Source organism: Saprolegnia diclina (assembly GCF_000281045.1).
Source record: "Saprolegnia diclina VS20 unplaced genomic scaffold supercont1.75, whole genome shotgun sequence".
NCBI lineage: Eukaryota > Oomycota > Saprolegniomycetes > Saprolegniales > Saprolegniaceae > Saprolegnia > Saprolegnia diclina.
In genome coordinates this window covers 117,150-140,143 of record NW_008246142.1, presented here as the reverse complement: position 1 = coordinate 140,143, position 22,994 = coordinate 117,150, and the positions used below count along the sequence as shown (strand labels likewise).

General features: G+C 58.3%; 11 protein-coding genes across 11 annotated transcripts; 8 read left to right on the top strand and 3 right to left on the bottom strand.

Annotated features, from left to right (window-relative positions):
- Positions 1-21: 21 nt before the first annotated feature.
- SDRG_14647 (hypothetical protein) lies at positions 22-1,239 on the top strand. The gene has a single exon (XM_008620791.1). The coding sequence runs from the start codon at positions 81-83 to the stop codon at positions 1,179-1,181; it is 1,101 nt and encodes a 366-aa protein (XP_008619013.1). The 5' UTR covers positions 22-80; the 3' UTR covers positions 1,182-1,239.
- A 798-nt stretch (positions 1,240-2,037) lies between these two features.
- SDRG_14646 (hypothetical protein) lies at positions 2,038-3,424 on the top strand. The gene has a single exon (XM_008620790.1). It carries the CDS (start codon positions 2,133-2,135, stop codon positions 3,345-3,347), a length of 1,215 nt encoding a protein of 404 aa, XP_008619012.1. The 5' UTR covers positions 2,038-2,132; the 3' UTR covers positions 3,348-3,424.
- A 1,486-nt stretch (positions 3,425-4,910) lies between these two features.
- Positions 4,911-5,384, top strand: SDRG_14645 (hypothetical protein; the record flags this gene model as incomplete). Its single annotated transcript, XM_008620789.1, has 1 exon — positions 4,911-5,384. The coding sequence occupies one exon, from the start codon at positions 4,911-4,913 to the stop codon at positions 5,382-5,384; it is 474 nt and encodes a 157-aa protein (XP_008619011.1).
- A 90-nt stretch (positions 5,385-5,474) lies between these two features.
- Positions 5,475-5,932, top strand: SDRG_14644 (hypothetical protein; the record flags this gene model as incomplete). Its single annotated transcript, XM_008620788.1, has 2 exons — positions 5,475-5,544; positions 5,589-5,932. The coding sequence occupies 2 exons, from the start codon at positions 5,475-5,477 to the stop codon at positions 5,930-5,932; spliced, it is 414 nt and encodes a 137-aa protein (XP_008619010.1).
- A 753-nt stretch (positions 5,933-6,685) lies between these two features.
- SDRG_14643 (hypothetical protein) lies at positions 6,686-11,169 on the bottom strand. Its single transcript, XM_008620787.1, has 13 exons — positions 10,970-11,169; positions 10,883-10,917; positions 10,792-10,836; positions 9,232-10,743; positions 8,943-9,191; positions 8,801-8,896; positions 8,692-8,760; positions 8,321-8,650; positions 8,116-8,266; positions 7,890-8,069; positions 7,742-7,839; positions 6,994-7,693; positions 6,686-6,939 (listed from the first exon to the last, which is right to left on the bottom strand). Exons 1-13 carry the CDS (start codon positions 11,154-11,156, stop codon positions 6,782-6,784), a joined length of 3,810 nt encoding a protein of 1,269 aa, XP_008619009.1. The 5' UTR covers positions 11,157-11,169; the 3' UTR covers positions 6,686-6,781.
- Positions 11,170-11,879: 710 nt separating this feature from the next.
- SDRG_14642 (hypothetical protein) lies at positions 11,880-12,389 on the top strand (the record flags this gene model as incomplete). The annotated part of the gene is made up of 1 exon (XM_008620786.1): positions 11,880-12,389. One exon carries the CDS (start codon positions 11,880-11,882, stop codon positions 12,387-12,389), a length of 510 nt encoding a protein of 169 aa, XP_008619008.1.
- Positions 12,390-13,442: 1,053 nt separating this feature from the next.
- Positions 13,443-14,003, top strand: SDRG_14641 (hypothetical protein; the record flags this gene model as incomplete). Its single annotated transcript, XM_008620785.1, has 1 exon — positions 13,443-14,003. One exon carries the CDS (start codon positions 13,443-13,445, stop codon positions 13,944-13,946), a length of 504 nt encoding a protein of 167 aa, XP_008619007.1. The 3' UTR covers positions 13,947-14,003.
- A 641-nt stretch (positions 14,004-14,644) lies between these two features.
- SDRG_14640 (hypothetical protein) lies at positions 14,645-16,054 on the top strand. The gene is made up of 2 exons (XM_008620784.1): positions 14,645-15,386; positions 15,433-16,054. Exons 1-2 carry the CDS (start codon positions 14,654-14,656, stop codon positions 15,924-15,926), a joined length of 1,227 nt encoding a protein of 408 aa, XP_008619006.1. The 5' UTR covers positions 14,645-14,653; the 3' UTR covers positions 15,927-16,054.
- Positions 16,055-16,087: 33 nt separating this feature from the next.
- SDRG_14639 (hypothetical protein) lies at positions 16,088-18,718 on the bottom strand. Its single transcript, XM_008620783.1, has one exon. The coding sequence runs from the start codon at positions 18,711-18,713 to the stop codon at positions 16,191-16,193; it is 2,523 nt and encodes an 840-aa protein (XP_008619005.1). The 5' UTR covers positions 18,714-18,718; the 3' UTR covers positions 16,088-16,190.
- Positions 18,719-20,861: 2,143 nt separating this feature from the next.
- On the top strand, positions 20,862-21,779 carry SDRG_14638 (hypothetical protein). The gene is made up of 2 exons (XM_008620782.1): positions 20,862-21,054; positions 21,098-21,779. The coding sequence occupies exons 1-2, from the start codon at positions 20,952-20,954 to the stop codon at positions 21,724-21,726; spliced, it is 732 nt and encodes a 243-aa protein (XP_008619004.1). The 5' UTR covers positions 20,862-20,951; the 3' UTR covers positions 21,727-21,779.
- On the bottom strand, positions 21,753-22,673 carry SDRG_14637 (Ras-like protein Rab-11B). Its single transcript, XM_008620781.1, has 2 exons — positions 22,271-22,673; positions 21,753-22,223 (listed from the first exon to the last, which is right to left on the bottom strand). The coding sequence occupies exons 1-2, from the start codon at positions 22,619-22,621 to the stop codon at positions 21,927-21,929; spliced, it is 648 nt and encodes a 215-aa protein (XP_008619003.1). The 5' UTR covers positions 22,622-22,673; the 3' UTR covers positions 21,753-21,926.
- Between the last annotated feature and the right edge of the window lie 321 nt (positions 22,674-22,994).

Here is a 22,994-nt window from a genome sequence, read left to right as displayed (position 1 = left end):
ACCTGGGTCGTACTGGGACAGGCGGTGCATGGACATCAAGATGAACGGACGGCGTATTTACGTTCTTTCCTGGCGGACGAATGCAGCTGCTGCGCTCGCTGCTGGTACTGGCCACGGTGCTGGTTGCGACGGCGCGCGCCGACGGCAACGCGACGACGAGCGTGCCGCCGCCGATGACACCAACACCGACGCCGGCACCGACACCTGCGCCGACGCCCGCGCCCACGACCAAGGCGCCCGAGCCCACGCCCACGACCGTGGCGCCGACCACGGTCGCGCCGACGACAGCGGCGCCATCGACCAAAACACCGGAGCCATCGACGACGGTGGCGACGACGACGCCGCCGAGCACCACGACATTGAAGCCGTTGACACCGGCGCCGGTTGTCGTGACGCCGACCGATGCGCCGATCGTGGCCAGCAGCTCGGGCTCCAACGGGCACTCGACGACGACGAAAGCACCGTCCGCGACCAAGAATGGCACGACGACAGCCACCGACGACAGTAACTCGTCGACCGTGACGATCATCGTCGTTGGCGCCGTCGCAGCCGTCGCAGTCCTCGGTGGCCTCGTCGCGTTCCTAATTCTGCGCCAGCGCCGCATGACCGACGACGACGACGACATGATGACGGCCCGCGGGTACAAGTCCGAGTTTGGTCGGTCGACGTATGCCGGCGAGTACGCGATGAAGGCGCTGCCAGCGCCGCCGACAGACGTCTATACATCGTCGCAGGCGGCGGGCCCGAGCCGCTTTGACTACCCCAACGACAATAACATCGTCTTCCACCAGCAACACCACCACCAACAAGGTACCATCAACAACGGCCGCAACAACGAGTATGCGGACGTACCACCGATCTCCATGTCGATGCTGGAAGCTGACGTCGGCACGAGCTTCTTCACATGGGACTCGCGCGGCACCGACAGCCATGGGCAAATGCCCGACGACGTGGCCAGCGACCACGGCTCGTATACAAGCGACATCACCGGCGGATACCGGGCGTCGTCGCCGGGGCGGTCGACCAACCCGTGGCAGTTTTCACTCGACTCGTCGGCCGCCGCGATGCAAACGGACCGCACGATGCCCAACAACGACTCGTTCCTCTCGGCGCGGTCGTCCGAAGAGCGCGACTCGGCGCTCTCGGGTCGCTCCAGTGACGACCGCGCGTTCACGTTATAAGCACTTCTTTAGTACGGTGCAAAGATATGCCTATGTCCTTTGCGTCGACTTGCTTGCACATTTCGACTCGTGATAAAGGAAGTGCCAGACACAGCTTCAAGGACGAAGTCGCACGCGACCGTCGACGCGGCATGCGTCCACGCACGCCTAGGACAAATGTGTTTGCAATCCAAGATGTGGGACGTGCGAAAGACTGGACGCTCGAGGACTAGGGTACCGCGACTATAATAGTAGAACGATAGGCTGTCCATCTCATCCCAGCAACGACAAGTAGGCAGAGGTCGTCGTCTCCTTGGCGACATCACGGAGGAGGAGGCGTCGTGATACCACTCGCTTGAACGATGTATATCACCGGGCGCTGCATGGATGAGATCACCGAAGCGTACCGTACACGGTACTCGCCGTGTGCACTGTGGTACCAGGATGAGCTGTGGTCGGCCCGTGCTGCCTCGGCCGCTCGCCCGACGCTGTGACGTACGGCGACTGCTGCTGTACCATAGTACTACTCCTCCCAAGTATGCGTCATTGCATCGGTGCGTGAGAGGCTTGGCGCCGCGTTGCAGCACCCATGGCCAGAGGCGCGGTCAAGTTGCCCTTTGTTCAAGTCGACTTACTTCGGTAACTACGAAATGACGCCACCGGCTCCTCCTCAAGATAGACACACATCGCGTGGACCTTGGTACAGTTTGGTCTCGGGATCGTTCATGACGCGCCGCTCATATCTCGGCGGCGCACAGACGCGACGCCGAGATGGACAATTTTGGCACAGTGTCTCGGTGTGCTGACCAATGGCATCACGCAAAACGACCGCTCCGCACGATGATTGGTCGAGCGCCGACGAAAGATCCGGCTGGGTGCGGAAGCCATGTGGATCTCAGGAGCGCCGAGCACCTTCGTCGCGTGCGCGCTCAATTGAACTCTGGCCGTGCGTCGCGCAGTCGTCGACGCATCATGGCACGAATCACCGCTCTCCTCGCACTCCTCCTTCTCGCATTGGCAGCGACGGCGGACGCGCAGGCCACCAACACGACGACGCCGGTCCCAAGCCCGTCGACTGCACAGCCGACGCCGACAACGGAAGCACCCAAGCCAACGACCGCGCCGACACCCGCGCCAACGCCTGCACCGACGCCCGCACCAACGCCTGCACCAACGCCTGCTCCAACGCCCGCACCAACGCCTGCTCCAACGCCTGCTCCAACACCAGCACCGACGCCAGCGCCGACGCCAGCACCGACGCCTGCCCCCACGCCGGCGCCAACACAAGCACCAACGCCGGCGCCAACACCAGCACCAACGCCAGCACCGACGCCGGCGCCCGAGCCGACAGCATCGACGTCGGCACCCGCTCCATTGACGCCAGCACCGACGTCGGCCCCAACGGCTGGTCCGACCGATGCACCGATGCCGACAAAACTCCGGGCAACGACCGCGACGCCAACAGCACCCGCGACGGAAGAGAGCTCGGGAAGTGGCACGAGCATTGCAGTCATCGTCGGCGTGTCGGTCGCGGCCGTGCTCGCAGCGCTGCTCATCGGATGGTGCTTCTTCACGCGCCAGCGTTCGACACGGTACGCCGACGACGACGACATGCCGTCGATCCGAGCGTTTACCAAGTCGGCGATGGACAACAGCACGTACGTCGGTGGTCGGTTCCATGCGGCGCCCGACGCCTCCACCGGCGTCGTCGTCGGGAGTCGACCCAGCAACGTGCTCGACTCGCAGCGGGACATGGCCGTCCTCGGTGGCTCAGACCGAGGGGTCAAGCCCGGTCTATTTACGTGGGAGTCAGCCGCCCAGGACGTGGCAGCATCGGCGCCACCGCCGCCGTACCGTTTTCAAAACAAGTTTGAGACGTACCCGATCAGCGAAAAATCGTACGTGAGCAGTGACGTGCCGGCGTCACCACTCTCGGCGCAGTCGGATGCGACGGCGCCGCCGCGCGAGATGAACGCGTGGGCCGCCGCGGCCGCTGACACCAACAGCTCCCGCCGGTACCACGCCTCCACCACGAGCAGCGGGCCTTCGAGCTTCGTGTCTGGGAGCCCCAACCCGTCGTTTGTTTCGAGCTTTAGCGGCTCGGAAATGCACAGCTCAACCGACTTGGCCTCGAGCCGGTACCTCCGCACCAAGAGTCGGGACTCGAACGACAGCTTTGCGCTCTAAGATAGAGGCGACATGGTAGTGTGTTGCCGTATCTATTGTAAATTATCAAGCCAAACTGTTTACCACCGACAACAACAGTTTAGAGCGTGGACGTCGGTATCGCGAGGGATGGCTAAGTCTACTCGTCGGCGCAAGTGCATGGCGAGGTTCGTGTTGGGTGGGTGCCCAAGAAGGGACCGATGGGTGGCTCTGTGGGTGGTTTATAAAGAAGCCAAGCCGGACCGAAGCATGCAGATCGAAACGAAATGCAAGATTTGTGAATCGACCATCGCCGAATTGACCACCGATGCGTGTAGTGCCCGTACTGCACTGGACACCAAGGTCATTTCCGGTGTTGAAAGATGGGGGCATCTTGCATTGTTCTGGGAATCGTTGCGAGAACCCCTCACGTGAGTGCAAATATGGGTCCTTGAAGGCTTCGGAGCCCGGTGTTGGCGGCTTGGTTCGATACAATGAAGAGAAATAAGAAAATCATTTGCAGCTTTGGTGGCACGAGCACGACACCCGTAAACTAAAGCCTGGAGAACCTCCTAGCGTTGGACTGTGTTGATCATGGACGCTGCTGGGTGGAGCTTTGCGGCTCTGTCCAAGGACCTGTCGCTTCTCGAGGAACGCCCGGGGATCGTGTGGCATGGGTGCTTGCAGTTGGTTGACGGCTGCTGAATTACCACAAATCGTCCGTGATGTGGACTTGGCTCGTTTCGAACGCAATGAGCGGGAGAGGCACGGGTGATGCATTGCACGAAGCGAGACGTGCGCTCGTGTAGAAGGTTGCTGCCCCTTGGGTCGCGCCGGCACGGCATCGGTCGTCAGTCCCATGTACTCCTCCAAGCGAATTCCAGTCTGCGACACGCCAGCCAACAAATTTGCAGAATCACAAATTTGCTCATGGGCAGTCGAGGAGCGGTGTTGAAGGGGACTTGCACTTCCAGTGACGCTGATCCTGTCAAGTCCATGCCCAAAGCGCGTCTTCTTGCAGCAAAGAAAGGTGTCGAGACGAGACGATGTCCTCGCTTGTGCCGAGCCGTGTCCAAGATCGCGTCCAGCGTCCGCCAACCCATCTCCTCCCAAACTAACGCGTCGACCATAAGAATTGCTGTGCACCAGAAGCCAATGACCAAAACCAAGCAGCTCTGTTCATTTATAGGAGCTGTTGGCCCATCGCATGGCTACGCTTGGATGGCACTGCGGTGCGGCCTTTCTCTATCTGATTGAGCTAGGATAACGTTAGTGAGCTGTTTGGATCACAGAACATCAAGCCTTGTTGGTTCCTCGCTCGCTGGCGCCAGGCTACTCAAGCCGCTTTGGGCATGACGTAATGAATAGCGGTGGGCGACGCACCAGTCCCAGTCCCGTAAAAGCTTGAAGGCCCGCGCATCGCGCTGGTGGCAGCCGCTGCCACGTCAGGTGGTGGCGCGACGCGACATGCGTGCCCACTGAAAGTATCCGGCTTGGCCGCCACCCAAGCTGAACCGACCTGCTACAGCGTACAGTGTATTGCCGTCCAGCGTTCGCGCCCAGGATCTGCTACTGCCACATCCATTCTCAACAGGTGCATGCAATATGGTCGCCAACGCGACGACGCTGAACGCGACGACCGCGTACCCAGTGATCACGAGTACGCACGTTGCCGACCCGGCGTACGCCAAGGCCCTCGTCGGTGTCGCCGTCGTCTTTGTCTTTGTCGTTGGGTTCATTGCCTGCTACCTTGTTGTCCAGCGAGCCGCTGCGTACGGGCGAACCCAGACCCACGCGCCGCCAAGCAGTGTCGAGCTCGAGCACGACGGGCCGCTCTCGCCATGGTTCAAGCAGGATGCGTCATCGAGCCATCATCTCGAGGCGTCAATGCAGCTCCGATCACGGGCCGAGATGGCTGTTTCGTTGTCGTCTCCACTGGCGATTGCGTCACCACGCGAGACGGATGCCACGACTGCGACGAGCGAGTATAGTCTCTTCACGGACACGGTTGAGCTGCGGCGAGGCAGCTCGGGTCTCCAGACGTCAACGACAACACTTGAGCCCGAGCCACCGGTCTAGAGTCTAAGCTTATCATCGACTATCTATCTATTCTGCCATGAAACATAAAGTGGCAGAGGCAACAATAGTATCAAGTGTGGGAGGTGGTCGATGCGCCGGAGCCGGTACTTTCGCGCGCCGCCGTCCGCCGACGTCAGTGGCGGCGCAGCGACCACGTGCGGTACAACCGCGTTCGCTGGCCGACTGACAATGCACTGTGCGTAGCGATCTGCCTGCAGGCGGTCGTGACCGGCGCTTCGATTGCGTGCCGCCATCGGTTCTGCTTTGCTTGCATTCGCGCGTGGGCCAACGTTTCGTCGACGTGTCCGCTGTGCAAAGTAGACATTCGTGCGATCCTCAACGAAGCGACCAAGACCGAGGTCGTTGTCGCACATAAAGTCCAAGCGCCGCCCGCGGAGAACGAAGACTTTGCACTTGCCGACGACGACTTTGCACTTGCGCTGGACGATGGCAGCGACGGCTACGAAATGGACGGCTTTGTCGTCCCGAACGACTTCGTCGAGTTTGCAGATAGCGAGGACGAGAAGGATCTGCGTACGTCACCATAATGTGATGGCACATGACGATCGAGGATCATGTAGGTCGCGACGATGACGTGGATATTCCATCGTTGCGGTCGACCCGACGAAGAAGAACGAGGGAGAGGCGTAGTGGATCGCCCCGCCGAAAACGTATTCGCCGAGCTGACAGCGACGAAGCCAGTTCTGGTACGTACGCTGGCGTCGATCGTGCACTGAGCAACGTGGTCTAGACGACGAGGCTACGCGCAGCATTTTGCTACAACCGACGGTCCACGACACGATGGACTCTGGACAACGGGAGCAACTAGAGCCGTCTTCAACAGTGCTCGAACCCGCTCCAAGCACACAGGCACGCGCGCCACGAGTCGTCTCCAAGTATTTTCGAAGCAGCTCCTCGTAAAGCTGCGACCAAAAAAGAGACGCGCTCTCTTCCAGCAGTCGCACAACCACCATACCCAGTCAGCGAGCACCGCGCACCTCGTTGAACCACCGCACGTCAACGACCAAGCAGCTCACGCATTTCCCATGGCCTGAGGTGTGCGACTCTAGCCCTACTACTGTACGCTTCTAGTACTAGTTGATAACTACCCCGGTCGTCTTCGTGGGCGGCCTCTTAACTAACCTTATTCGATTTCCACTTGCACTGTGTGTGCAGCTTTGGAACAATATTCGATCGAAACAGCTCCGTACTCTCCAAGAACGTACCCGAATATGGAGACCCTATTCCCTTACGAGAGACTGAGGACATTGAGGAACAGAATGCAATCGAGAAATTTCCCGTCGACGGCCAAGGTACGAGTGTGTCGCGCTCTCCTCAGTGTTGCGTAAAAAAGTTATAGTTGGTTGGACTAAAAAGACAGCGCGATCTCTGTCCTGTCAGAGTGCAAACGAACCTAGCGATGGTGACGGCGTGCGCCCGTACGTGGACATTGGTACGCCGGCACGCGGGGGCGTGTATTTGGAGTGGTCCAGTCCCACACACGAGAGAAACATACGGTCCTTGAGCTGCGCCGTTTGGCGCGACGTCGCCGGATCTAGCTCCCACATTCTGAGTCTGGTCGCCAGATCAGATGATGTGTCTAAGGTACCCATCCCGCTGCCCTTGGACCAGAAGCCTTCCATCTCGGTCCGAAACGACGGACTTAGACCTGTCGGGTCCTTATGCTGGGGCATCGCCTCTGGTCGCCACATTGCTGGTGTTGGTGTCGGTGGCGTCTGGTTAGAGCGCGGTGTCGACGCCTCGTACTCTCGAGCGTAACTCACAGCCGCAATGGGTGCCGGTGGGCGCGACCAGTCGGTGGCCGACCGCGCGTGGCGTCGGTGCGTGAGGAGGCTCGACCGTTCCTCGGTGAGCTTGCGCCGCGTCGCGTCCATGTACTTGATTTCCTCTTGGAGCCGTCGCTCGCGCTCGTCGACTTGGCTCCAGTGCTTTTGGAGGCGGAGCCGTTCGTCGTGCATGGCTTCCAGCATCGCTTGCGCTTGGTCGCGCTCTTCCAGCGCGCGCTGCTCGTTGGCCGCACTCACTTCGCTCGCGGCCTTGACCTTCTCGGCCATGGCTTCGACGCACTGCGCAGCGTGGCGAAGGGAGTCTTTCTCGTTGTCCAGATGACGCTGCATCTCGGCCAGCGTCTCCATTTCGGTCGCGTACCGCGCAATCATGTCTTCGAACGCGTGCTTCTCGGCCCGAAGTCGACCGAGCTTTTCGTTCAACCGCTGGGCCTCGGCTTGGTGTCGATCTTGGACGATGCGCTGGTCGCGAAGCGCTTCTTCCTGCTGCGCAGCAAACGCCTACATACAAACCATCAGTTCGATCGATGACGTGCTTTTCTTGTCGACCGCGCGGGCCATGTGCAACGACCGCTCTTCTTCTTGGTGCTGTTCGCGGCGCTTGTGCATGCGTGCTTCGGCAATACGAATGTCTTGGATATAACTGGCTATGGAATATCAATTGCTCTTTGTATCAAGTTGATAGTCTCCGAGGTACCGAGGGTTTGCGACACAACTTTGGTGTTGGTGTCGGTGCGCTCTTGAAGCAGTGTCGTTTGCGACTTGAAGTGCAACGCGAGCTCTTCGAGACGCGCTTGCTCGCTGCGCAGTCGCTCCTTCTCCTCCATGTGCTCGCCTCGAAGCGACCGCATCGTGGTTTCAAGCGCCGAGAGCAGCGCTACGTCAGTATTCGAGGCATTCCAGAGACTAGAGACACGCTGTACATTGCAGACGCTGGCACTCTTCCTGCGTCCGGCTCATATACGCCTTGCAGCTGCCCTCCATCTCGAGCAGAAGGCGCGACCGCGACTCGTTCTCGCCCATGCTGCGCACGTCGGCTTCGGATTTGCCAAACACAACGTTCTCTTGTAGCACCTACCATCGAAAATAGGTCAAGAATGTTCAAGCCCCCAAAAAATTAAGGAGTACCTTGAGGTTGCTCACAGCCGCGCGCACTTGGGTCAAGAGCCGCTCAACCGCCTCCTTCTCAGCGTGCCGGTTCTCTTCGTCGCGCCAACGCTGCTGCTGGAGGGCTTCCTGGGCGCGGTCGTGCTCGAGCCGTTTGAACCGCTCGACACTCTGCGCGTGGAGTGCTTGTTCGGACGAGAGATCGCGCTGCGCCAGGACGAGCTTGGACGACACGTTTTGGAGCTCGGCCTGCAGAATGCTCTTGTCTTGAAGGAGCTGGGCAATCTGCGCTTGTAGGTCGGCGGTCGAAGAGGCTTGTACACGTAGCATGGTGAGCTCCGTGCTCAGCGCCTACGCTAGCGTGCGATCGAGCTACTACGTACGTACAGCACCTGTTTTTCTTGCGTGAGCGCACCGACTTGAGTGGTCAACGTCGCGTTGCCCGCTCGGAGTGTCGATGCCTAGTCGTCGTTCATTATGCTGACGTACGACAACTCCAACCTCGGATGTCGCAGCCGCGCAAGCTGCCATCGAGGCAGCAAGATCGCTCTCAAAACCCGCTGCCCGCGCCGTCTCGTGGCTGAGAGACGACAACACCTAGAGCGTGCCCATTTGTTAATCAACGAAAACTCGAGCAACAGACTTGGTCGTGGACCGACTGCAGCGCTGTCTTGTCGGCGGAGTGCGCCTGCACCTGCGCCTCCAAGCTCGCGACGAGCGCCTGACTGGCTTCAAGTTGGTGCGAAATGAATGCGGGCACGATCATAGTATTGTCGAGGAATGTGCCGCGGGACGCCGGGCTGAGCCGTTGCGGTCCCCCGCCGTCGTCGCCGCCGTAGCCCGGCGCCCGCGTCGGCGAACCCGTTGCTGCTTTTGGTGGCGACGATGCCGACTAGTTCAAGGTGAGATAGAGGTTGTGGGATATCATCTACCTTGTCAAAGCCACTGCCACTGCCGCGGTGGGTTGGTGACGGCGGTGCCTCGATGGACGTGCGCCGGGGGGACACGGGCGACGGCGCACGGGGCGGAGCCTCTGTGGCCATTGGTATCGATGGCGACCGCGCTGGCGAGCTGGCCGGTGGCGGCTCTGCTGGCGTTGGTTCCAGTACCACGCTGGGATTGATCACAGGCTCGTCCGGCACTCGAAATGGCTCGGGTTCTGAAGGAGGGGCCGTGTCAACACGCGGCCGGGGTCGTGTGGGGGGCTCTTCGAGTTTTTCGGGTGACGGTGCCGCCACGGGCTTCTCGGGGGATGGCGTCGCCAGTGGTACAGTCTTGGGCGGTTCTTTGGCTTCCTGAAGTGCCGGAACATTTTCTTTGGGATTGGATTTCTTAAGCCATGGAAACTCGGGCAACTCGTCGTCGTCGGTGGTTTTTGTTTCGATAGCTTTGGGCGGTGTCTTGGACTTGGCACTTGGCGGCGGCGGCTCGTCGACCTTTGGTTTGGACCACGGAAAAGATGGCATGTCACTACTGCTCGTGTCTGCCTTGGTCACATCAGGCGTTCCTTCGGTCTTCTTCTTCATCCACGGAAATGACGGCGTCTCGTCAGTACCAAACGGATCCACATCGTCAGCATCTTTTGGAGCTTTGGTACTTCGACGCCGCGCCGCTGGCGGGTCGTCGACGACCGCTTCGTCTGTGGGCTTTGGTGCGTCGGCCTTGGCACGCATCCATGGAAAGCTCGGTGTTGCCTCGGCCGTGTCGGCTCTTGTCTCGGATACCGGTGGAGTTTCCTTCGGTGTCGGTGTTGGCTCTGCTCCCGTTTTCTTCTTCATCCAAGGAAACGCCGGCAGATCGCTGTCCGGTGCGGACGTCTTGGGCGGTGTCACGTCGGCAGTGGCTGCCTTGGGCGGGGTGACCTGGGTGGCTTTCGGCGGTGTAGTTGAAGACGGCTTGGTCGGTGCGTCCGTGCCGTCGCTGCGTCGGCGCGACGACCCAAAGATGTCGAGGCTCTCAATTTTGGACGGTTTTTTCGCAAATGGATCGTCGTCCATCATTGCTGTGCTACTACGACGTCCGCGGCCGCGCCGATCGCTCGAGAACGAGTCTTCTTTCGGTTTCTCATCGCCAGCATCGTCTTGAAAGAAGGACGACGCGAGCGAGAACCGGTCGTCGGGTGCGGGGGCCGAAGACGGCTCTGGTGCCGGTGGCGGCGCACTCGGCGGTGGCGGCTGGTCCTCGGTATCTGCATCGTTCGTAGGGCTCGTCGCCGATAAGAACTCGGATTCGTCAAAGCCAAGTGCCCTGGCAAACTCGTCATCGAGGTTTTGCATGCTTTTCTTCTTGGCGGGGCCTTTGGCTAGCTGCGCGATGACGTCGTCGTCGTTCTCAAACGACAAGGGTTTCCGCGATGACGACGACGGTTTGGGCGGCGACGCAAAGGCATCGTCGGACGCACCCAAGTCGCCGGACGCATCCCAGTCCATGGACGACTTGTCTTTCTATGGACATAGTAGCATCACATCATCAATCTCTAAAATGCCATCTACCTTTTTGGATTTTTTGTCCGACTTGGACTTTGGCGACGACTTTGACTAGACCCGACGTCAGCCGCATACGCTTGTGATATACCAGACCTACCTTGGACTTGGAGCTCTTCTTCTTGGACGACTTGCCTACGGGGTTGGTTGTGTGCGAGGTACGTCGAAATGGTAGAGACGGGCGTACCAGGCGAGTCATCCGCCTTCTTCTTGGGCGTGTCGCTCAGAAGGTCGTCCAGATCAAAGTCATCGACGTTATCGTCGTCCTTTGGCGCCTTGCCACCGATCGGGATGAGGCCACTCGTGAGGTCCTCGCTCTTCTTGGACTTGTCTTCCTTCTTCCCAAGCGGAATCAAGTTGCCGAGCCCCGACATGAGCACGATGACTGCAGCTCGAAAGTCGCCGGTTACACGCTCGCTACAAAAACCAAGAGATGACGTGGCAGATTCAGCGGAAAGGTTAGGTTTTGCCCAGTTTTGCCTCATATTTGCATTAGACACTAGGTAATGCATCTACACTAACTACCGGTAATTCTTCCCATTCACTTCGAGATCGTGCTGAGAATCTGGCGAGATGGACGACAGCGCCGCACGACCAGAGTCTGGCGCTCCTGGAAGGGTACTACTGTAGTACACTTATTTTCGACAGCGCCATTCTTTGTGGTCATCCTCCCAGCCACATACTGTATGACGCAAACGCACATCCACGCCCTTGAGCTCTACTTGACCATATCTCCAATGGTTCTGGGTACTGGTTTTGCTTCTGATGTCGCTGCAAGAGAGAGCACCTTGCACAATCTTACCTTATCAAACGAGTGGCCAATCCGGTGGACGTAAATGAATCAACCATTTTATGGTTGATTCAACATCGCATCGCCTGAAAAAGATGTGTGGTGGTAGGCTCATAGCGTGATAGTTACAGTCCAGTGGACAGGAACAAGAGTGAGCAGGATGGACGCTTACCGTACATCCAAAGTCTGGTTTCAGTTGACCCTGAAACGAGCGTCAGAATGCGATGACGCATGTAAGTCGATGGGTTGCCAGCGGTTGTAGGCAACAGGCACTGCGCTGTAGTGGCGCATTTTCATTTTGACGACGATGACGGCATGCTACGAAGCGCTTCGATATACGCTGAACAACCTCTCAAACACGTACCAACAGCGCTATGGCAATTGCCCATTTTTGCGGGGGCTCTCACTCAACGGCACCTTTCTGGAGGACCTCGCCGCCGACTGTACCTTGTCGCTGACCTGCGCCAAGATCATCACGACGGGTTTTTTGAACGAAAGCCTCATTGGCTGCACCGTGACGGACGTCCGTACCAACTACTCGATGGCCATCTCGGACTTTGGCCCGACTTGCTCGTCCCCTACAAAGCTCAGCGCGTTCACAAGAAACCCAACGACCACGCCACGCCCTACAACGACGAGTGCGCCCAATACGACGGCCGTGGCAACGACGGCGCGGCCACTATCGACAACAACGGCGACGACCGCCGAGGTGGTCAAGTCCAACGCTACCAATGTGACGAGCTTCGCAGCGCCGTCCGGGCCAACCGTGAAGGCTACGTGGTCGCTTCTCGTCTGTCTAGCGCTGCTCTTGATGTAGGTAGTAAAGGTTTTCAGTTGCCTGGGTTTTCGGAGATAAATACAGTTCATGCCAATTTCTTCGCCATGGCTAGGACATTGTTGTTTATCAAAACACTGCCAGCATAGGCTTCTGCTCTGTCGCGTGGTTGACAACGGTAGCAAATTACAAATCGTTCTCAGCGTTCTGTACCAATATACAGCGCCAAACTATGCAATGTGCTAGCAACCAACACGGAAACCTCACCAAGCTGCATGCGCCGAGCCAGTGGTATGTTCTGGTCCCATGCGTTCGTGAGTGCCCCGAGTCTGCATTCGATATTTCGACAATGCCTCTTCCTGGGCGATTGTGCATGTCGACTTCCTTCAGTTGTACGTCAACATTTGCAACAACAGCTCCACGCAGTCGCTCCGTGCACCATGATTGCTTGCTCATCCAAGGACATGCATCAAGTGGGAACGGGGAACAGGGATACAAGTGAGTGGGGAAGCAAAGAATGGAAGTGAACACTTCCGGTCTATATTGACCGCTTAACTGGTGGACTGCGTGAGAACGCGTGGCTTTAAAGCCCGGGCTGGCAGTTCCGTTGATACCCGCCAAGCCTAACCCTAGCGGCCAGCTCCGGGACAAAACCCGCCTTCGCTGAAGCCAGGGGCGGGAGGTCTGCTGGCAGTGGCCACCACCCTTGTGCGTGGAGCACCTCGAGAACGTCCCGTTCCGACTCGACGCAGCCCGCAATTCGATACAACCAGTACAGGCATGGCCTTGTCCGTGGACTTGCCGTGGCGATGGCAAAGGCGCGTACGCTGCGGTTGTGAAGGTACACGTTTATTTGACAAAACATTGTGAGTACATGGATACCGTTTCATTCCCTTGGATGTGAGAGACTGCACGGCCGCTCTGCCTAGCAGCCTTGCCGAGACCCGACTGCAGTGAACATGATCAGACCATTTCAGGTCCAGTTGTCACCTGAAATGATAGTCAGAAATCGGAGACGGATTTGAGGCGATCTGTGGCCAGCAGTTGCAAGCAAGAGGCGCTGCGTTGCGGTGGCTCATTTTAGTTTTCTCAACGATGACGGCATGCTACAAGGCGCTCCATGACTCGCTGGGCAAACTCTCGAATCAAAAGGGATTTGGCAGCTGCCGGTTTCTCCGGTTCCTCTCGCTCGACGGCACCTATCTGAACTACCTCGCTGAAGACTGCACTCTGTCGCCAAACTGCATCAAGCTCATCACGACGGGCTTTTTGAACGAAAACCTCCTTGGCTGCAACGTGACCGACGGAGACACCAACTACACAATGGCCATCTCGGACTTTGGTCCGACCTGTTTGTCCCCAACAAAGCTCAGTGCGTTGACGACGCCGCCGACGACCATGCCTCGTCCTGCGACGACCAGTGCGCCCAATACGACGGCCGTGGCAACGACCGCGCGGCCACTATCGACGACGGCGACGTCGACCACCGAGGTGGTCAAGCCCAACGCCACCAACGTGACGAGCTTTGCAGCGCCGTCGGGACCAACCATGAAGGCTACGTGGTCGCTTCTCGTCTGTCTAGCGCTGCTCTTGGTGTAGGGAATGTATCTTAGATACATGAAACATAAATGAAAGACATTTTGATACAACCCCAAACATAATCATCTCCACGTCACAACAATCGTGTTCTGCGGGCGGTAGTTCTGGTAGTCACTGGTCGTGTCTAAACAGGTCTCAAAATCCTCTGCTGGGAACGGCGGGAAATTCCATCGCACTCGCAGTCAACGAGAGACGCCAAGTTGCCTCAGCACAAACGGCAACCGATGTCGGCCAAGGCGCCGGATAGTCGAAGTCTATCCGGCTCAACAAATGACGTGGCACGCTCTCACAACGCATTCCGATCCGAAATCTCGGCACTTGACTCACTTGAGCATTCATTCATATCAATTGCTTCACGGATTCGCGAATTCGTAAACGTGCGGATAGACAATATTATCCTTGGTCAGTTCGCCCAAGAGTTTATGCACTCTTGGTTCGCCACACTCCGTCATACGCGCACAACAAGCGCTTGTACGGAAGCCAACCCTTGCCCACGAGCGCTTCATACTCCCATTAAAGTTTGCATTTATAGTATCTCTAGTATGTATATATTATGTAATCGCTTGGTAGATGCAGTTTGGAGAGTCGGGGTCCCGTCCGGCAATTCAGCTCAGCGCAAAAGTCAGCGCCGCAAGGATCTGAGTTGGTCGCGCACTGATTGGCGGAAAGCCGCCAATCAACGCACTTCGATTTGCACACTTTCGACGATGACGGCGACGTGCGCAGAGGCGCTGAACAGCGCGCTCAAGTCGCTCGAGGGCTTCCCGGGCTTCTCGAGCTGCGACTTCCTGTCCGCTTTAATGGACAACAGAGTTGACCTCAGCCTCGTCGCGAGCGACTGCGGCTCGGTCGTCTGCGGCACGTTCCTCGCGACCGGCTTCTTGAGCTCACGCCTCAGCAACTGCGCCTTGAGCGACGGCATCAACACGATCACCGTATCGACCTTGCGCTCCATTTGCTTTTACCCAAGCAAGCAAGATGCGCTTACGCACGCGCCGACAACCAAGCCGCCCAAGACGACGACGCCGGCACCGACAACGACACCGACGCCAACCACGACGTCCCCAACGACACCGCCAGTGACGACGATCACGACGCGCAGCCCGATCGATAACGCTGGCAGAGGCAACCAAACCACATTGACGAGCGATGCGACTTCCTCGGGCACGACTGGCATGGCAGTCGGGCTCATCCTCATTGGCCTCGCGCTCCTCGTGCTCCTATGTCTCTTTGTGATCGCCCGAAAGCGAGCGCATCGCCAGAGACCGCAAGCACCTAATCCACCTCTTCACGCGCATGAGCACGGCGAGGACGACGAAGATGACGACGAGCTTGATTGGTCGGAAGAGGTCGCACACTTTTTGCCCGTTGTTGGCCGGGTGCTCCAAGCAGTCTGCGCGGGTGTCGGCCTCGCAGCGCTCGCTGGCGCCTTTCCCACGGGTACTCTCATCACCGACTCGACAAAAGGTCTGACAGTGTATTGTAGTTACAACCGCCGACGGCGTCTCGACGCAACTTGGCGGTGGCGTTTGGACAGCGCTGCTCGTTGTCTTGGTGCTGCTGCTTCTCCAAGGCGCCGTCTTGATCGTCGTCGTTTACAAGGACATTGCCTCCCGCCCTCGTCAAGAGTTGGACGATGACGACGACGACGATGTGCACTATGTGCCGTTGACAACAACGACTAAAGTCACACTGGTCGTCGACGTGCTTCTAAGCTTGGCGGGACTCGTCGTCGGCTTGTCCACCGCGGCCAGCGATCTCAACGCCGGTTGCGGAAGCGTGGCCCTCTTGCGCTGCGGTCCACTGCGGGCAGCAATTGCGTTCGACTTTTTGACGGTGCTGACCATGTGGACACTTGTCGGTCTCTGGCTCGCGCGCATGGACCCGGACGAGCGCCGCTTCCATGCTGGGTGGCCGGTGTCGCCAAGCGAAACGTCGTACCGTGCGCCGCCCGAGCCCTACGCTGCGCATGCCACGTAGGAGGCCAATGCGTGGCATGCCCCTCGGACTTGTGATATATTACTGTTGTCTTGGGCGTCCTTGTCATGTTCGGTGTCGGCTACAAGGCGGTGAGCACGGCGCGAAGATGGCGGCAGCGTTGGTTCAAGGTACCACCCTTGTTGCTGTTGTACGTCCAGTTAACCGCGTCTCCGACCGCATAAAAGTCGAGTTGGATTGTATTTAAGATAGAGATGGAGTTAGGAAATGGACTAGGACTCTAGTTGGCGTCGTTGGAGGCGAGCACTATGCGTGGCGCGTCATGGCGGCCGCCACGACTCTATCGACGACCGAGAGGTGGTTCCGCGCGGCCGTCGACGTCAAGTGGTTGTAGATCCAAATGTATGGCACGCCGGCGTCGTCGACAAACTTGATCTTGTCGCCGTCCGAGTAGTTGTCGGCGTAGTCGATCAAGGTCGCATCCGAGTTGGCGACGACACGGTGAAGGCGGTCAAAGAGCCATTGCCGCTCGTGCTGGAACACCGACTTGAGCACGGGCTCGGTCGGGAGCTTGACGGTCTCGCCGTGGAGCCACGTTGCCGGGTTCATGCGGTCGTACTCGGGGCTCTGGTCGACGAGGAAGACCTTGATCCCGAGGTCCCTTAGCGCAATGAGCTCGTCTTGGAGGTCCAACAAGAGCGCGTCGACGTCGGCCATGCTCTGGTCCTTGCACGGCACGCCGTTCTCCCAGCAGCACTTGGGTGGGTAGCTCTGCGGCGCGCCCGCGGGGGCCGCGGGGTTGAGGTACTGAATCCAGTGGATTACCAAGAGGACGGCTTGCGGCTTGAGCGCCTTGACCATGGCCATGTTGGCCGAGAACTCGGGACGGCACGAGAGCAGCGCGCGCCCAAACCGCGTCTTGAAGATGACAGTCGGGAACGGCTTTTGCGCAGCCGTAGCTTGTTCAAAGAGACGTACAATGCGAGGCTTGGTCATGTCTGCATGCGAGTCGCCAAGGACGACGAGGACGCCGTTCTCTTCGTGGTGCGGGTTGAGCAGCTGGCACACTTCGGGGTACGCCGAGCTAATGAACTCCTTGAACGGAAATGGCTTGGGCGTTATCGCTTTGGCCACATACGGCAAGTCGGCGGGACACGTGATGCCAGCGCCCGTGTTCCATGCGCCGTCGACTTGCGACTTGCGCACCATCGCCAGCGTCGTCGGCGGGCGCTTCTTCAAGACCGGTGCAGCCGTCGCAACGATCGGTGCAGCCGTGGCGACGATCGGTGCCGCCGTCGCCACAACGCGGACCTCGGTCGCGTTGACAGGAGCGTCGGTGGCGACGACGGGGGCCGCAGTAGCAAGCTGCACGGACGCATTGACGGGGATGACGACCGGGGCCCCGGAAGCGACGATCGGTACGTTCGACGCGTGCACCGACGTCCACGTACTGTTGCCTGCCTCGGTCGCGTGGGCCTGCACCTGCGAGGGGTAGTCAGCGGGCGCCGTGGCGACGGGTGCCATCTCGACGTCGGCGGCTGTGAGCGACTTGGCGACTTCGATTTCAATGGCCGAAAACTGCGACGGGTCGGTGTAGACGCACAAGGCAGCAATTCCGAGCGCGACGACACATAGCACGAGCGTCGGGGTCACATACCACGCCTTCTTGCGGCGCAATGGCGTCTCGACGTCCTTGTATGTGAGCACACTCAGTACGAAGCTCGCGAGAAGCATCGTCAGCGGCGAGGCGTACATGGGCGGGTCGTCCGGGTACCGCTCTTTTGCAAACACGAGGAGCGGCCAGTGCCAGAGGTAGAGACAGTAGCTGATCTTGCCAATGTAGACCGCGACGCGGTTGCTGAGGAGATGCTGGTTGATGATCGCGTCGGGGCCTGCGGCGATGAGCAAGGTGGCACCGACGGTTGGGAGCAGCGCCCAAAAGCCCGGAAACAAGCGGGCTTCGTTGATGCAGTAAAAGCCAACGAGGATGCACACAAGGCCCGACACGGACAGCAGATGGTTGCGACGTGGCGACGGAGCCGACGACGACGCCTTGGCTGCACCGGGCGACGTGGTGACGCTCGTGTACGCCTCGTTCGGATTGAATTTTGTCACGTACGCGAGGAGACCGCCCATGGCCATTTGCCAAAACCGGCTCAGCGGGTTGTAGAACGAGACGTTGTTGGTGTCGTGGTAGCCGATGAAGCCAATGTTGAAGCCGAAGCTACCGATTAGCACGGCCATTTGGAGAAGCAGCGCGCGCTTGTACGACAGTCGCATGACCATCGACGCGAGGAGCGGCCAAAATATGTAAAACTGCTCTTCGACGCCGAGCGACCAGAGATGTAGGAGCGGGTTCATCTTGATGTCGAGCGCAAAGTACGAATGCTCCAGCGAGAGCACTTGGAGGTTGGCGCAGAAGAGCGTGCCCGCGAGCATCGTCGCCGCGAGTGCCTTGAGCTTGGCCGCCATCAAGTAGAGATAGCCCATCCACAGCGTTGCGCTCAAGACTAAGATCAAAGTGGGAAAGATGCGCCGCACCCGCCGCGTGTAAAAGCTCGCGTACGAAAACGAGCCGCGCTGGTTCTCCTTGAAGAGGATACCAGAGATGAGGTAGCCGGAAATGACAAAGAAGATGTCGACGCCGATAAAGCCGCCGGGAAAGAGGTCCGGGTATGCGTGGAAGACGACCACGGGCAGCACGGCCAGCGTCCGAAGGCCGTCGACGTCCGGCCGGTACGCTGCATGCGGCTTGGCGACCTCGACGACGACGGGCTCGTCGATGACGACGACGGACGGCGATGGCAGCACGTCGCTGCTGTGAGGCATGAGGCGAAATCAGAAGTGGGCAATGCAACCTTTGCGTGTCAGCGGGTCATTCGTGCCTACTGTAGCTTGAAACGTCGCGAGTAGGGAATGACCCGACCCGTTTCACATTGGGTGCATCCAACCAACCGTAGCATAACAGTTAGTAGATCAGTTAGTAGAACAGTTAGTAGAACAGTGCCACGACTAGTGCGTTGGATGGACGTATTGCATCGTCGCTGCATCACGGTGTCTTGCAGCGCGTTTTCATGCTGGCCGAAAGTTGGCCGATGCAATTCGAGTGTTCGACTACAGTGTAGTACGTTTGCAACTGGAGCCCAGCTGGTGCAGTACGGCGGGTGCATTATCAGAACATGTGGCCCGGACCCAGCACAGTAGTACGTACTAGTAGTATTTGCTCTTGATAGCGCGAGGGTTCGATGCCACGACTATTAATAAAACCAACCACGAATTGGGAGCTGGTCGATCGAACAATCTCCTGTACGTTTCAACCGAGCGACATGGCGCTGGTTCTAATATCAGACGTGCGGCGGTGATTCCTTTATATTGGATGAATGAACTCGTGCCACAACCTGCGATGTGTGCACTTGATTCTTCTTTTCCTCTCCTCGACACTGGCCTTCAATCACGCCAGAGGTCGTTACCGGTACGAGGCAGTTCGATAGATCCACGGCTTTGACGACCGCAAAAAGCAAAATCAGAGGGCATCTGTCAGGTCGACGCCACGAGATTCGCTGAAGCAATCGCTCGCAGAAAATTGAAGTAATCTTAACACTATGAAACCGACTTGCTAGTACGCTGTTTGGCGTTTGGTTCTCGTCGTACCAGTCTTTGGACCTCGCAGGAAGCAGCCCAAAGTATTTTCAGCCGTCGACAGACGCTCGTTGACGTAGCGACACTGTTGTCCTCGTCTATCGTTTGCAACGCATGGTCCGGCAGATCTTGTTGAACTTGTCGGGCAATTCCTTCGATACCTACGTCATGCGTCCACATTGCGCAGAGTTTCTGATTCAGGAGCATTCCGGTTCTTTGTGAAAGGAGTAGCCTTTCATTGCTCACGCTGTGGCAAGGCGATGGCTAGGTGTAAATTGTGTGTGAAATGCCAAAGCTGCATTTGTCACGTGCGAAAGATCCATCCATGGTATACAAACACCAAGTTGTTTTAGTGAGTTTTCCGTTGGGCCACACGTGTACAATGTGGGCACGCAGAGCTTGTGCAACCAAGCTCTGCACTCTCGCTGGTCAATGCGCTGATGCTGGAACCCAAGTACCGCCAAGCGTATTTGTTTATCATACAAGTAGCAATCGAGGTTACACTAGAGTGCTGCGCAACAATACTGGTGAGGGCAAAGGTCGAGGTTTTGCTGCTGTGCACCCACTAATTCATTTACACTGGAATTGGATTGCAGTACCAGCAGAGATCTGCTTCGCTAGTCGTTGTAGAAAAGTTATCGCAACCGATCACACATAGTTTGCGGCTGATCCGCCAGTCATGACCGCCACAAGACACACCGGTGGGTCTGTCCACCGGTGCGTCTTCCTTCGTACTCAGAGCTTTTCGCCACTGAACGATTTCCTGGACGTCAAGTCAAGTGGTTTCGACTTGTCAGAGAGTCGTTGTCGTTGAAATGCGTCCGTCGAATTTTACGTGCAATAAGAGCTTGCTGGGTGAGCGGTCGGCTGGGTGCAGCTCTGGATGCTTGTCTAGTTGCTCGCAATACTGAAAAAGTAGTGTTAACGTTAATGCAAATAAAGCGCGCACACACAAAAGTATAACGTAAGTTGTGCATCATGGTTGTACATTGGGATCGATGACACGGCGTCATCGCCACGGCCACTCACAATCCAAAGAACTTGGGTACCGGTACGCCCAACAGCTTTTGCGGAACTCCAAGGTCGCCAAAAGCACGAAAGCTACGCATCCAAATCTCTCGACACCGCCCTCTAGTTGCCACGCAAAAACAACTTTTACCATTCAGTTTGGCCGTTAATGAATCAGCTCGACTCTCGCCACCGTCGAATCGATCCCGTGTCGCGTTTAACGCATGCGTTAAATCTTGAAACCGCCGGAACGTTCGGCGCATCCAGGCCGTTTCGCCGCTTCCATCTTTTTATTCTTTCATGCCACACACCATACAAATACACAGTCAACGCAACGCGTGGCAAAAAAAACAGACGTCACGGGCCGACGGTTTGACGCGCGCCACGTGACGCGTTTGACGCATTTAACATCTTTGCCGCATGGCCGACTTTGCCCGCGACTTTGCCGCCGCCGGCCTGCGACTGACGCAGACGCTCTTCGCCGCCATCGGCCTCATTGCGCATGCGACCAGCTTCCCACGCGGTACGTCATCCCGGATGACCGCGCCTCCTCAAGATCCATCTAGGTCAAGCCGGACATGGCGTCGCCATCCAGCTCGGCGGTCCCACGTGGGACGCGTGCCTCCTCGTGCTCTGCGTCGCACTCATCTACGGTCTCTGGCGCGCGGTTCGCGAGGTCCAAGCGGCGCGGCGCGTCCGCCAGCTGCGCAGCAGCGTCTACGACACGACGCGGACCGATTTGAACCACAGCACGATGCTCGAGGCGCTGACCGTGACGCCGACCAAGCGCCGCGAGCTCCTCACGGACGCTGCGTTCTTTCTCATTGCGTTTGGCCTCGGCCTCGGTGCGTCGCTCGCCGCGTACAACAGCGACTGCTCTCTGTATGCGAGCGCGGGCTTGGCGAGCTGTGGGCTCTTGCGGCTCGAGATTGCGGCCGTGTACCTCGTCGGGCTGCTCTCGCTCGCTGCCGTCGGGCTCTGGCTTCATGGCATTGACCCGGAAGAGCGGTTTGTGTACATCAAATTCGTGCTCTGGCCGCCACGCTCGAGCGCCGAGGACGACGCAAGCCACGTGAGCGCGACCACCGACCACGACGACGTCAAGTACAGCGAGAGCGCCGTGCGCTACACGGGCGCCGGCGTCCCCGACTCGGCGCGGGGCCATAAACCAACGTTCCGGGCCATTGACGTCTAGCCTTTCACCATTTCATTAAACACCAATCTGAGTATTTCCAAGTTGGATACGTGTTTCTGCTCCCAATATGCAGCACGTGGTTGGGTGCATGGAGGATGCCACAGTCGGCGCGCCGGCTGCAGCGATGCAACAACCACAACGCTCGACAAATGAGGTGCAATATGTAAATCGGATCATGCTACGTTGGGTATGCACAGCGCTTAGCAGCACGCGCCCTTCTTCTTGGCCTTGGCCGCGCCCGAGTTTTCAGCCGTGATTTCAATCTTGTTGCCGGCGGGAAGGCTCGCCGCGTTCTCTTGGGCCTGCATCGTCTTGCGGCTCATGAGCGAGTAGATTTCCGTGAGGATGCGCTGGAAGGCCGTGTCGACGCCGGTCGCGTCGAGCGCCGACGTCTCGAGGAACGCCAGGTTGTGCTTCTCGGCAAACGCCATGGCCTCGTCCGTCTGCACCGCGCGCAAGTGCCGCAAGTCGCTCTTGTTGCCGACAAGCATAATCACCTAGCACGCATCAGCATTCGCAGCCAGCTTGGTCGCGGCGCGCAAACCGTGTTGGCGTCGGCGTGGTCGCGCAGTTCCTTGAGCCACCGCTCGACGTTTTCAAAGGTCGGGTGCTTGGTGATGTCGTATACGAGGAGGGCGCCGACTGCGCCGCGGTAGTAGGCACTCGTGATGGCGCGGTACCGCTCCTGCCCGGCGGTATCCCAGATCTGCGCCTTGATGGTCTTGCCTTCGGCTTGGATCGACTTGGTCGCAAACTCGACGCCGATCGTCGACTTGGACTCGAGCGAGAACTCGTTGCGCGTGAAGCGCGAGAGGAGGTTGGACTTGCCGACGCCCGAGTCGCCGATGAGGACGACCTTGAAGAGGTAGTCGTAGTCGTCGTCCTTGGCTGCCATGCTCGCCGCTCACCCAAAAATATGTAGGTCGGAGGTTTCGCGATTAATTTCCTCGACACCCCATACAAAAAACAAATGATTGCAAGGTAGGATCCGGTCCTTTCTCTAATTTATGATTGGCCAAAAGCGTGGGCCCAGTTTTTTCGGCCATTAAATGCTCCTTTGCACAAAGCACACATACCGAGACTGTTGGCGGAATCACGACATGTCGAGAAACCTATCGGCAACGCTTCTTCCCGATGACCTGACTAGATGTATACAAGCCATTAACTAATATATTGGTCGATAATTGAGTGCGAGACCAGGTGGAATATCATGCGACTGCCCACGTCATCGTCCCTTTCGATGAACGACGAGCAGTTTTGTGCTGACT